The sequence below is a fragment of the Onychostoma macrolepis genome, chromosome 19, assembly GCF_012432095.1.
Source record: "Onychostoma macrolepis isolate SWU-2019 chromosome 19, ASM1243209v1, whole genome shotgun sequence".
Lineage (NCBI taxonomy): Eukaryota > Metazoa > Chordata > Actinopteri > Cypriniformes > Cyprinidae > Onychostoma > Onychostoma macrolepis.
In genome coordinates, this window is record NC_081173.1 from 6,321,357 (window position 1) to 6,334,535 (window position 13,179).

At 36.9% G+C, this 13,179-nt stretch overlaps 1 protein-coding gene across 2 annotated transcripts in view; it reads left to right on the forward strand.

Annotated features, from left to right (window-relative positions):
- Positions 1–13,179, forward strand: part of septin7a (septin 7a) — a 46,321-nt gene that overhangs the window by 23,266 nt on the left and 9,876 nt on the right. For both annotated transcript variants that reach the window (XM_058754429.1, XM_058754430.1), the window contains exons 4-7: positions 7,787–7,887; positions 8,024–8,158; positions 10,905–11,022; positions 12,494–12,586. In XM_058754429.1, coding sequence (XP_058610412.1) covers positions 7,787–7,887; positions 8,024–8,158; positions 10,905–11,022; positions 12,494–12,586 — 447 coding nt within the window. The remainder of the gene's footprint in view (positions 1–7,786; positions 7,888–8,023; positions 8,159–10,904; positions 11,023–12,493; positions 12,587–13,179) is intronic.

The window sequence follows — 13,179 nt, forward strand, 5'->3', positions numbered from 1 at the left end:
TTTCGTTACTGAGAGGAAAGTGCGCAATATATATTTACATATTCATCCAAATGCCACTCAAGCTCGGATGCATTTTCTCTGAAGCGCTGTGCGTGTCTTCTCTTGAATTGTATCTAGGAGGGCTGAACTACAGTCTTGCACTACAGTGCCACACTGGTCAAACCACATTAGGTCATATAAGATCAAACGACTACTCGACAACAAAAATATTTGTCAACAATTTTTTATTGTCGATGTTGTCTAATGTCGACTAATCGTTGCAGCCCTAGTGATTAAACATGAGATACAATTCTTTTGGGTAGGCTACATTTAACAGGCATTCGTGCTCTCATGAATCTATTATTTGTTCCTGTTCATATCGATTTGTCTGAGCACAACGTTATGTTTAACTTTTATATATTTATTTTGAACTTTACCATAGCACAGCGCTGACCTGTAGCATCCCAGCAGGCACCAGACGTCTATGTAACGTCAGGTTGACATTGGACATGACATCGGACAGACGTTGCATTTTGGTTAAAAATGAAAATTAGGTTGACGTCAATTTGACGTTGACTTACTGTTATGTTTTGATACTGTTAAGTGCTTTGACACAATCTGTATTGTTAAAAGCGCTATATAAATAAAGATGACTTGACTTAACGTTGGATTTTGGTTGCACAACCTAAAAACAACAAAATCTCAATGTCAGCTGACGTCGGTATTGGACATCAATTTAACATTGACATTAGACGTTGAATTTACATTGAATTTTGGTCACCCGACGTCGCAACCGAAATTTAACCAAATATCAACGTCTTATGACGTTGTGTGCCTGTTTTGTGCCTGCTGGGATACGTTTCACTGAATTGTTTGCTTTTGTCTTTATTTCCTCTTATATAAGCCTCTTATACTTTGTACTTAAACTTTTATAATGGCTATTATTGTTCATTAAAACTGACATTTAACAAAAAGAGGCAGAGTTGTGCTTGTCGCACTTTATCGTCGATCGCTACTTTCCAGCATATACCACGCCTACCAAGTAAGGGTACTATTGGCAGTGAAAACGCAAGCCTGATCAGGGTTACCTGTACTGAATTGTACTGTACCGTACCGCTCAGTGGAAACGAGTGTACGACTGTATAAAAAAAGTATACTTTAAAGTATTGTGAGCACTTCAACCAAAACAGCTCATTTGTTGAAATGAGTCATGTAGGCACACTTTATTGAGAGGAATTGGATAATGTTTAGGGAAGTGAACCTTTTTTGAAATGATGTGCTTGAACCAAATTCAGGACCACAGCTTCTGCTTTGATATTTACTTCAGTGCCCAGGGACATTCACACCAATCTTCAATCACTTCTCTTAAATACCTTCCAAAGATTCAAGGCTATGAACCTTTGCCAAATTCATTGACTTGTTTTAACCTCTGTAGTTCTCATTTTCTCACAGCCTGCTGTCTGCTAACAAAAGGCTTATTTTTATTATCAGTGTGTTGTTGTTGTCTCTGTGTGTACTGGAAGCTTGTGACACTAAAACAAATTCCTTGTATGTGCAAACATATTTGGCAATAAAGCTCTTTCTGATTTCTGACTTCTGAAACACTGTACTGATATAATTGGTGCACTAGTCAGACTGTCAGTAAGTAGCAACCAGATCTTCAGATTTCACCAGCTTTTGCCTTTTTTGTGTGCAATATGCATCAGTTAGTAAAATGCAAGTAAAAAAGAAGAATAATATGTAGAATTATGGGTAGAATTTGGTTGTAGATAATATTTTGAAAATTATTGCTTTTTTTCTTTTGCTCATTTCTCAGACATTTAGCTACTTAAATGTGGTTGTGTTGCTTTTCGGGGACAAACGGTCGTGATGAAATGAGTACTGTGCATCTGATGGAAACCAATGTGGTCTGCTGTACAGACGGAGGAAGTTAGAGAAGGCTTTATGGGTTTGTAACTGGGGCAAGGTGTGTCGTTTGAACCGTTTTACAGGCAGGTGGTGTGCAAGGTGTCTTGTTGGGTGGTAAATCACACTTAAAGTGCTTTCTGTCTTTGCACTTGCCATTTGCTCCAGTTTTTGGCGTGCCAACCCAAATTTCACCCCAAATGGGTTGCGGTACACCCCTGCGGGTGCCTGTTTTAGTGCCGTTTCATCACAGAAAATTATTCCTTGAAACACCGTGGAATCAGTGTTCATGTCAGTCCAAATAAATCTTTTCTTTTAAACAGTTATGCTAGTAGTCGAAAGATTTTTCAGTGGCCGATGACATTATCTGGAGAGTATGGTTGCAAACAAAACAATAATCCTGTGATTTATTGTTAATTAAACTGTGGTTATTATTATCAAATTAACTTATTTTGCAGAATTTCTACATTTTCTGAAGAAAACTGAGTAGTGATTGCCTGTACAAGTTCTAGCAAGTGCTTTTAATAGTTGTGGATGGTTAGTACGCTTGAAGTAATAGCACATCTCGCCCCAACAGGCTACATGATTTGAAGTATCATTCATATACAGAGCCCCAATGGTGCAGGATGGGTTGCACACTGATTTTCAAAACTAATGGTTAAGAGATGTGTCATAATGGTCTACTAATTGACTAGTTGTCCAGAAAAAAACAAGAAAAAAAAAAACCTTTGACATCTTTGAAAAGATGTTGCTGTGAGGGGGCAGGCACTTTATTGTTTGTTTATTAAAAAGGCGCAAGTTTAAAGACAATCAATATGTGCATTTTCATGGGTAAATTATTTATAACAAACACAGCATTATTTAAACTTGCTTGGCTAGTTGTTCAGGTGACTCACTGTCTAGTCGATTTTGAACATTTGTTTGACTAGTTAGCAGTTTGTTAGAATCCCATAAACGTAAGTATGAGCAACAGTAAAAGTGATTCTTGAACTCTTGAACTCTCTTTTGAACTCTCAGCAAGGTGCTTGCATTAGCGGTGATCTCAAAATGGGCAAAAATCATCTGATTAATCAGCCTGGCCAATATCAGTCTTTCAAGTCAAACTACTTATTCACGTGCAACATGTCACGTTTTAAATGCCTTGTTGAACTTTTTAGATAAGTTGGGGGTAGATTCATTTCTTAAGAAATTCTAAGAAGTTCATAAAGAATGTTCTTAAGTGCCATTCTTTGGAAAAATCTTAAGTTCTCAGATATTTTAAGATTTTTTTTTTCTTAAGAGGAAAATGACCTGATTGAGCAGCGGTTCTTGCTGAAGTCACATCACGCATAATCATGACTGATCATTGTTTACATGATCAATTATTCATATCACTTCAGCGAACCTGTGCACATCCCTACTACTAGTAATATGTATTATATTTGTATTGTATGTTGCTAATTAATGCGAAATAGCCCAGTAAATTCATAAAACATCTTAACTTTGGAGATTTAAGCATGTTGGAGGTTATCCTATAGCAGTGGTTGGCAACAGGCGGCCCGCGGGCCAAAACTGGCCCGCCAGCAATAATATCTGGCCCGCGCCCGCAGCCAGATTATTTTGATAGCGGCTGGTTCTGAAATAGATCTGTCATGACAGCAACATGTGAGCAGAGTGGGAGTGGAGCACGGAGTGAAGCAGTGTGATTTTTGAATGGAGCAAGGAGAGGATTTTTTAAAAATCGGAGCATCGTGGTGTTCACTCACTCCAAAGAGCGCTCCACCACCGCTCCATCACGAGTACAATTCATGCCAATGACCTGTAATAGAACTGCATATTTAGCAAGAATTCACAAGTTAAAAATAATTAGCTAGCTTAATAGAGAAGGATCACTCAAATCAGAAAGAATGTGAATGACGGCAATGGGCATGTGCGGGAAGTTATAATAGTTCTCGAGGAATTTGTTTGTTCCTTCTAGATACTGAATATTTTGAGCTGAAAGCATGATTTAAGCATCTACTACAACACTTATTCACATGCAATCGCTCTCTCAATAATGCATTCAAACAAATAATCTTACAGTGCTACTTCATCTGTATCCAAATTCAAATGAGCAGAAATCTGTAAGAAATGCATCGATCCATAGGTAAAATAACTGACGAAAACATAGTTTTCATCACACAAAAAAAAATTGCACTGCAAAAAGCAGCAATTCTAGGCTACCTTTTAATGCTGTCAACCATGTTATTAGCTTGTCATGTGGTAGGAAAAAAAGTTTGCACACTATTGTTCCAATAACCCATGTTGAAAGTCTTTTTTTTTTTTTTTTTATATACGTTATGAACAGAACTGTATGGAAGCCCGTTTCCGCCACTGAATAAAAAATAAAAAAATGTTATTATGACTTATCTCACAATTCTGACTTTTTTTCACAGAATTGTGAGATATAAACTCGCAATTGCGAGTTATAAAGTCAGAATTGCGAGATATGAAGTCAGAATTGTGAGAGATAAACTCGCAATTTTGAGGGGGAAAAAAAGACTATGTTCTCAGAATTGCGAGTTTATGTCTCTCAATTCTGAGAAAAAAAGTCAGAATTGTGAGTTTATATCACGCAATTCTGACTTTATTTCTCAGAATTACGAGTTTTATATCTCAGAATTATGACTTTTTAACTCACAATTGCGCAATTTTTTTTTGGGCCCGATGCCAAACTTACTTTTCCGACCCCTGTCCTATAGCATAGGACCAATTCTCACTATTAACTAGTAGCTTATTAGCATGCCTATTAATAACCTGTTGGCTGTTTATTAGTACTTATAAAGCATGTATTCTGCATGACCATATTCTACATCTGTAATCCTACCCAATACCTAAACTTAACAACTACCTTACTAACTAAAAGTAGTAGTTAATGGTTTGTTAATAGCAAGAATTGGATGTTAAAATAAAGTGTGACCAAGTTTTGTCTTAAGAACAATCTTAAGAAAAACAATTCTTTAGAACATTCTTAAGAAGTATTAAAAAATATTCTTACCTTTTTTTCGTAGGTTAGAAAATAAGAAGAAAAAGGCAGTTATAAAGATTTTTATTCTGAAGCATGTTTGGTGAATCTGAACCCCAGGTCTCTGCACCTTTGCTAGTTGTGAGCATTAAAGGTCAGAGGTCAGCAGTATGTTGGTGAGGTCAGAGTCAGACATGAGTGGAATGCTCAGCAGAGCGGTGGAGTGAGAAGAATCAGAGATCACCTGCTCACCACAGACAGTAACGCGCAGGAATCCTCCACACGCCCCGCAGCAGGCATCGTCACGCTCGCCTGCAAAACGACTGTTTGCATTCCACAGCCGACCACCTCCTGATGGAGCCATTTCTCCTGCATTCTTGGCCTCATTTCTAACTTTTTTTCTTTCCCTGTTTCTGTGGAGTTGGTAATTTACAGAATGACAGATCTGCAGTGGCTGCACGTACGCTTTAGCACATCTTCTCGCTCATGTTTCCAAAACATCCCCACGGCCTCTCAGCTAGTGCTAATGGTTTTGAAAACAACACTTCCACTGAGAAGAAAGAAATGTAGCAGGATTTGCCAATGTGTTCTCAAGTTGCTTGTTTTTTACTTTAGTAGACTACTTTTATGATGCCTGAGGGGCAGAGAGCATATTTAGAAAGATGATATTCACCCAAAAATTAAGTTTACTTGCCTTCATGATGTTTCAAACTCATATTGATTTCTTTCTTCAATTGAATACAAAAAGATATTTTGAAAAATGTTCACACTGCCCATTTCCATTTGTAAATTTAAAAAAAAGCCAATAAAATAAAAGCACGTTTCATATTAGTAGAATGTGTTTGAAAGGTGGAATTCAGGATATCACACAATTTAATTTTGAGATTGTAAAAAATGCGAGTGCAACAATTGTTGCAACTACATTTGTAATTCTTTTAAATATTTTTTCTAAAATAATTGGGGGGGGGGGGATTAAATGGAAAAAGTTAACTTTATTTAAAAAAAATATAAAATAAAAAGTTATGCTTAAGATAGCAAGTTCTTAATTTTGTAGCATTTTCAAAAATAAAGAAATGGTTAAAAACATGAATAAAGAAAGGAAGTAAGCACCCTAACCAGTGCACTTGGTCATCTGTTAAGTCTGTGAAATCTGTTAAAGCAGAATCATTTGTCCTCGTTTAAAGACCAGGCAACACAAATTGTACATACAGTACTCCAATTATATGACATAGCGGGCAAGCTGTTAAAATAAATGTCCCGCTCACATTTATTTTCAGCCAAACAGAAAAACCGATATGCCGATAATTTAAAAAAAAAAAAAAAACCTACATATTGACCAATATTTTGGCCAGCCACTGATTTGAAATTTGGACCACTTTATGGATGTGCAATTTTGTAGTATTAAAGAGCTTGGCAAAACCATAAGAAAAAAACTATCTGCAAAATACCATCTTGAATATCCCACGGAAGATAATCATAACGAGTTTGGCACAACAAAGGGGAATAAATTATGACATAATTGTAATGGAATTTTGTTGTTTTGACACTTTCTTTATCGTGAAAAGAAGAGTCTTAACATGCAGCATGCTGGACAACCACCATGAATGGCCCACAAATCACACAAGTCATCAGATTGAACTTGGACGCTCTCTAAAAACAGCCTCAGTTCAGGATGTGTGTAGCTCCTCCATCCCAGCTGTTTGGTAGACGTCGCTGGCCAAGTTTCTTTTTTGGGGGGTGTGCTTTATGAAATGACTGTCCTGCGCTGGGCTCAGTATTGTCCGTCTGAGCTGTGGAACGCTGAGGGCTGTTTTGGAGGAAATCATAAAATGCAGCCCTGAACAACCCAAACCCAGAAGCCACAGTCTCAGACCACAGCCGCTTTATGCTGCACATGGAAAGGTGTGGGCTTGAGCTTGTTTTAGCTGAGGTTGCACACATGTGGGCTGAATCTGTTGAGCGCCGACTGCTTCACAACATATTTAAAGGCTTAGAAAATATGATCCATCCATTTAAAGCTCCTAGTAAAGCTCCACGTAATGTTACGACCCCAGTGTGGTCAGTCAAGGGAAAAAGGGGAGTAACAATAGAAGAATTTCTCAACATGACTTGAGGTATAATTCATGTCCATAGAGCAAGTTTCATGCCAAAGTTTAATAACTTTAGGTTAAATCAGCTGTTCCACATTAATGTAGGTAAAGTGTTCAGAGTGTCCTGGCTTATATTAGAACGAGAAAATCTTTGCTTTCCCTTTTGTGCTGCTCTTAAATGTGCACAGAAAACCGCTGAATGGTTGTTTTAAGCCCTGCAGGCCATGATATTGACTTCATGATTGAATGGAAACCTGAGCGTATGTGCTTGTCACGAGTGTTTGCATATCTGCCCCACAGTTCTCTGAAAACAGTTTGGCCTAATTCATGTAGTTCTAGGGTTTTCTGCATTCTTATTTTGTGTCATATTTCAGTCAGATACTGCTCTCAGTTTAGGACTTTTGTATTAGCATTATGATTTACGGTACATCAAGTCTTAATTGTTTTTTGTCAATTTTCAATACAAAATTTTAACAAGAACAGCTAATGTTAGCTTCCAGATCATGCGTTTAAAACTGGCATTCAAGAAAGGCATTTAGCAGAACATAATGCTGGTTTTTGAGTACATAGGCTACATACAATTGCATTGAAAATATTTTAAAAAGTTATTTTATTTTAATTTATTTTATTTTTCATGCTTTACTTTTATGTCACTGTTATTTTATTTATTTATTTATTTTTATTGACATTTTGTATTTTATTTTTGCACTGAATGAACTTGGAAATTGCCATTTGTGATTTTGTGATTTAGTTTTTGTGTTTGGCTAGTAGTTTGTTTGTTTGTTTGTTTGTTTGTTTGTTTATTTATTTATTTATTTATTTATTTCAGGTGGAGCAGTCCAAGGTACTGATTAAAGAGGGTGGAGTTCAACTGCTGCTCACCATTGTGGACACGCCAGGATTCGGAGATGCTGTGGATAACAGTAACTGGTAAGCGTGATTTCTTTATTTTCTGCATGTCATCTGGGAGCCTCCTCGTAGTGGTGTTTAATAAATGAAGGATGGCTGGTTTGTTTATCACATTTGCATGTTGTTGACTCTGAAATGTTGGTTGTGTGTCTTGTAGCTGGCAGCCCGTCATCGATCACATCGACAGCAAGTTTGAGGATTACCTAAATGCAGAGTCACGCGTCAATCGACGTCAGATGCCCGACAGCCGAGTGCACTGCTGTCTCTACTTCATCGCCCCCTCTGGTCATGGGTAAGGCACTCCTTTTCCAGCATTAAATGCACACAAACCCTCTGTTTTTTTGGCTTGTATTTCTGCTGTGGAGGGGCTTTTAGAGGTGAGCTCTAAAGTGATGCCAAGTACATCAAGATTTATTGCAGTGTCAGTGTTGTCTGTCTAAGTTGCCTTCAGACTTGTATTGTTGCATCTCATCTAAATCTCATACTCATCCAACTAAATCAAAGTTCTCTGGTGTGTGTGAATTGTTAGGAACCCTCTTTCTTTCTTTTTCTCACACTGATTCTTTCTGTGGCTCAAAGTCATGCTCTGACTGTTTTGTCTGCACATCCAGGAAGTCAGGGAACACTGAGAAGTTAGGAAAACACAAGTATATTTAGTAGAGTTTGCTCATACTTGAGGACCAAACCCCTAACCTTGTTTGATATCTCAAACAATGAGACATGTTTGGAGAAGTGTGTTTTGTTTTGATTTTAGTTTGGTGTTTTTTGTTTGGGTGGTTTGGTTTGATGTGTTAAGTTTTGATTTGGTTTGGTCGATTTGTTTTGGTTTGTCTGGTGGTTGGTTTTCTTGGCTTTTGAAGGTGTTTTATGTTTTGTATTGTTTGGTGTGCTTTTGTTTTGGTTTGTTTGGTGTTTTTTGTTTTGTTTTAGTTGATTTGCCTGGTGGTTTGTTTGGTGGTTTTTGGAAGTGATTTATGTTTTTATTTTATTTTTTTATATATATTTTATTTTTTATTGTTTTGTGTGTTTTGTTTTGGTTCGTTTGGTGTTTTTTGTTTAGGTGGTTTGGTTTGGTGCTTTTTGTTTGTTTTGGTGGTTTGTCTGGTGTTTTGTTTGGTGGCTTTTGGAAGTGTTTTATGTTTTGTATTGTTTTGTGTTTTGTTTGGGTGATTTGGTTTGGTGTGTTCAGTTTTGATTTGGTTGGTGCTTTTTTGTGTTGTGGTTTGTGGTCTTGGCTTTTGAAAGTTTTATGTTTTCTTTTGATTTGGTTTGTTTGATGTTTTTGTTTGTTTTGGTTTGGTTTACTTTTGAAAGAAGGGACAAGAATTTTTACGAGACTTGCAACTGAACTCTTTTGACTCGAGCCATTACATAACCACATACAGTAGCTATGTGCTAAAAACCACCATAGTAATGCACTTAAAAACTACTCTGAACTAGGGATGGGTGATATGGGCTTAAAAATATATCACTTTATTTCTGGTGTTTATTGCGATTAATGATATCAATGACGATAATTCAGGGAATCCTATTTCTTTAGAGAAAAGTATTATCTTTCCTCTTTTTACCCAAAATAGGGTGTTGTGAGCATTACTGAGTAGCCTACGCACATAATGTAATGACTGTTTAATTCATACTGGAAGCCGGAGGGTGCCCTTGCGCAGAAACTCCACACATGCATCGCAGAAATAATACTACTGACGACGTTCCATGAAATCCCTAATATGGACAAAGACAAAAGTATCCAGTTATCACTGAATAATAACGCACAATAGAGACAATAAACATACGATTGCACAAAATATATGGTTTATCTGTGTTCTTCAAGCAATCTTCTGTATTTTTTATAAGGAATTTATATTTATAATGCAATGCTAATCGACATCGCCTTTATCACTGTATATAATACTGTCATTTTGTTATATGAAACCAGGTTTGGTCACAAAAAGAAGTTACTTCAAACACTCAACTATGTTATTAAGTTTATTTGGAGAAAAAGCATGTCAATAAATTATATCTTTGTTGGACAACAGGTTTGTAAACGGGCTCATACACATGCAAAACTGTATCGCACACATGCTACTGTAGTACATTTATTCAGACCGATTTTTTCAGACCGTGCACTGTACAGCCCTGACCAAACCAGGTTTAAATTGTAGAAGGAGCTTCTCATTTAGCGATTAAACTCCTCCTCAATTTCACGTCCGCCTTCCGTGATGTCGCTCCGCACTGTCGCACACAGAAATATGTCAACAACTAGACTTTATCGTTATTATCGCGGGAAGACTAATTCTTATTGTGGGGAGAAATTTTTACCAGTATTTCGCAAACAATAAGATATCTCCCATCCCTACTCTGAACACTCTAGAAACCATATAGCAACTCCTTTACCATCACTCAAAACACTTTAGCAACCCAATACCCCAACCCCACTCAGAAACCCCCAGCACATTGGCATGGCCCCAGCACAGTACGTTTTGCATGGGAAAGCACCAGTTACATTTTCAGAAAATGTAAATGTCACACAATTATATTTAAGTGTTTTTCAAAGTATGAGATGCCAAAAATCACTAATCCTTGCTTTGAATTCCTCCTCCCAGTTCCTCAGAATGTCAATCTAATAAAATGTCACAGTACACTGAATATTTGAAGCGTATAATGTAACGTCGATTTAGTTGAGACACAAAAACAAGCTTTTCACCTGTTGATTCGAATCCTGTGTGTATGTGTGTGTGTGTGTGTGTGTGTACAGTGGCTAAAGCTGTGAACATCACAATGGCCTTATTGGACAGGCACAAATGATTTTCCTGCTGTTTATTTATTGCTCTTCTTGCAGCACATGTGGCTTTACTACAAGCCAAGCTATAAGTTCAGCCAAGTTGCTTAACAGCAGTGTGAATGTGATCCCTCACTACTGCTCTACAGAGGAGACCTGTGCGCCTGCTTTTGGACTTGCGCTCAGTGTTTAGTTTGAAACATTAAACCCTCACATTCTCTCTCTCTCTCTCTCTCTCTCTCTCTCTCTCTCTGTCTGTCAGACTGAAACCACTGGATATTGAGTTCATGAAACGGTTACATGAAAAAGTGAACATCATCCCACTCATCGCCAAAGCAGACACACTGACTCCAGAGGAGTGCCAACAGTTCAAGAAGCAGGTGAGTGTGATCTCACTATCTGTAGATTTGAGGGGTTTTCCCCCCTGAAGTCCACCTATAATAAGGTTTCTTGCCCAAAAAACACAAACATTCATTTTTTTTTTTTTTTTTTTTTTTTTTAGAATAATTTTCCTCCCTCTTTATGATCATTAGTCATAATCTGGCTGTGAAAGGAGTTTAACGTTCTTGCCATGTGAGTGAATCCTAAATAGGTTGTTAGTGTCATTTAATCTAAATGCAGTCAGAGTCACATTATTGTTCAGTATTTAACAATAAATGGGATGGAATTTATTTAATAGATGTATAATTTCAGCAGTCACAGAACGGTTTACTTAAATTATGCTGCGCAGATCGCTAAATAATCTACATTCACATCATTCCAAACATTTTAAACCACTACAAGTTATTTTACAAATATAACAATGTAACAGAGCATATTACAAAAATGCTGGCAATTGCAAACAGAAACACGGGGATATTCCTGCCAAAACTCAAAGGTTTAATAGCAACATCTAGAATTCTGGATCAAAGTGAGATATTACAGCAAAAATTTTATTATCTTACAACAATATTCAGTTTGACCAGCATTCATTTATATATATATATATATATATATATATATATATGTGTATATATGTATGTATGTGTGTGTGTGTGTGTGTGTATACACTATTGGTTAAAGTAACAAATTTTAAATAGATTTAAATTAATTTTCATAATTTTTTTATTCGTAATTTTTAGTACTAAATTAAACATTCTTGATTTTCTGATCTGGGATTGCCTTCTTAAAGGATACATGCAATGCTGGTTTAAATTAAAACAATATCTTTTAACTCATTATTATTTTTAATAGCCTTTGTGTAAGCATTTGCACCTATAATGCCTTAAAATGCTGTTTAGTTTGGAAGCTCATTAGGTTTTGGAACAGAGCCCATGTGTTCATAGTACATTGCTTTATTTCATAAAGCTAAGAAAACCTTGTTTTCCATTATGTAATCCCCAAGGTAAACTAAACTTGCTACGGTTTTATGTGCACGAACAAACATTCAGCCTCCATTCAGTTTCATATTAACTGCCCTCACTGTTGAACAGCCAGCCGTTCATAGAGACGCAGGAGTTATGTTGCATCTCAGCATCATGAAAGCATTCCCAGTGTTTCAAATGATGCATGCGGGACAGTTTAACATCTGCAAACCAGCTGAAGTGACTGGTGTGTGTGTGTGTGTGTGTGTGTGTGTTGCAGTGTTAGGGTGTTGCGAACAGCGACTGCAGTGAGAACTCATCATAACACTAGAGATAAATCTGTCCACACATGGTTTTTATGCTGACTCCTTAGAGAGTCAATGCAATCCCAAACCAGTGACACTGAGAGCCCACAGAGCCTGCTGGGAGATTTCAGGTCTTTTTACTTGTCACCACCAATTTAATTCTTTATTTTTCACTCTGTCCTTTTGTTTTCCTCTTTTCCCAGATAATGAGAGAGATCCAGGAACATAAGATCAAAATCTATGAGTTCCCGGAGACTGATGACGAGGAAGAGAGCAAGCTAGTCAAGAAGATTAAGGTTTGTTTGGTCATGAGAGTTAATAATTATTATTTTTTTTTGTACTGACACTAGGGAATATTTTTAAGATTTACTAATTTGTGGTAATCTGAATGACTAGATGGCTTTAAGGCCCCAGTAGATTTCAAATGAAATTGAAGGCGGAATGGATGTGATTTCAAACAAAATCGTGAGATTGTTTGGAGATTGTTTCAGTGGTTTAAATCAGCTCACCAGCATGAACCATCTGGAAAACTTACCGCTAGCTGTTCAACCATCAAATCGCTATCGGTCCATGACGGTTATGTAATAGCTGGCTGTCCTCTGGAGCTCCAACTTCTTTGAAGTGGAAATCTGTTTTAGTCAAGGTGTGACATGAGTAAAAACATAAATTGTGCCAAATTGTAGAGTCGTTGCTGTGTTGTGGAAAATATAGTGCACAGCACATATTAAATACTCATCTAAACATCTCCTGGGAGCAATGTCAGCATCAGAGCATGAGACTGATTGTGAAAGTTTAGATAGATGGGATCAGTGCTGTTATTGTTAAGTCAAACTATTAACAAGCATTTTTGTTAATTGAAATAAAGCTGAAATAAGTATAAACACAGAAG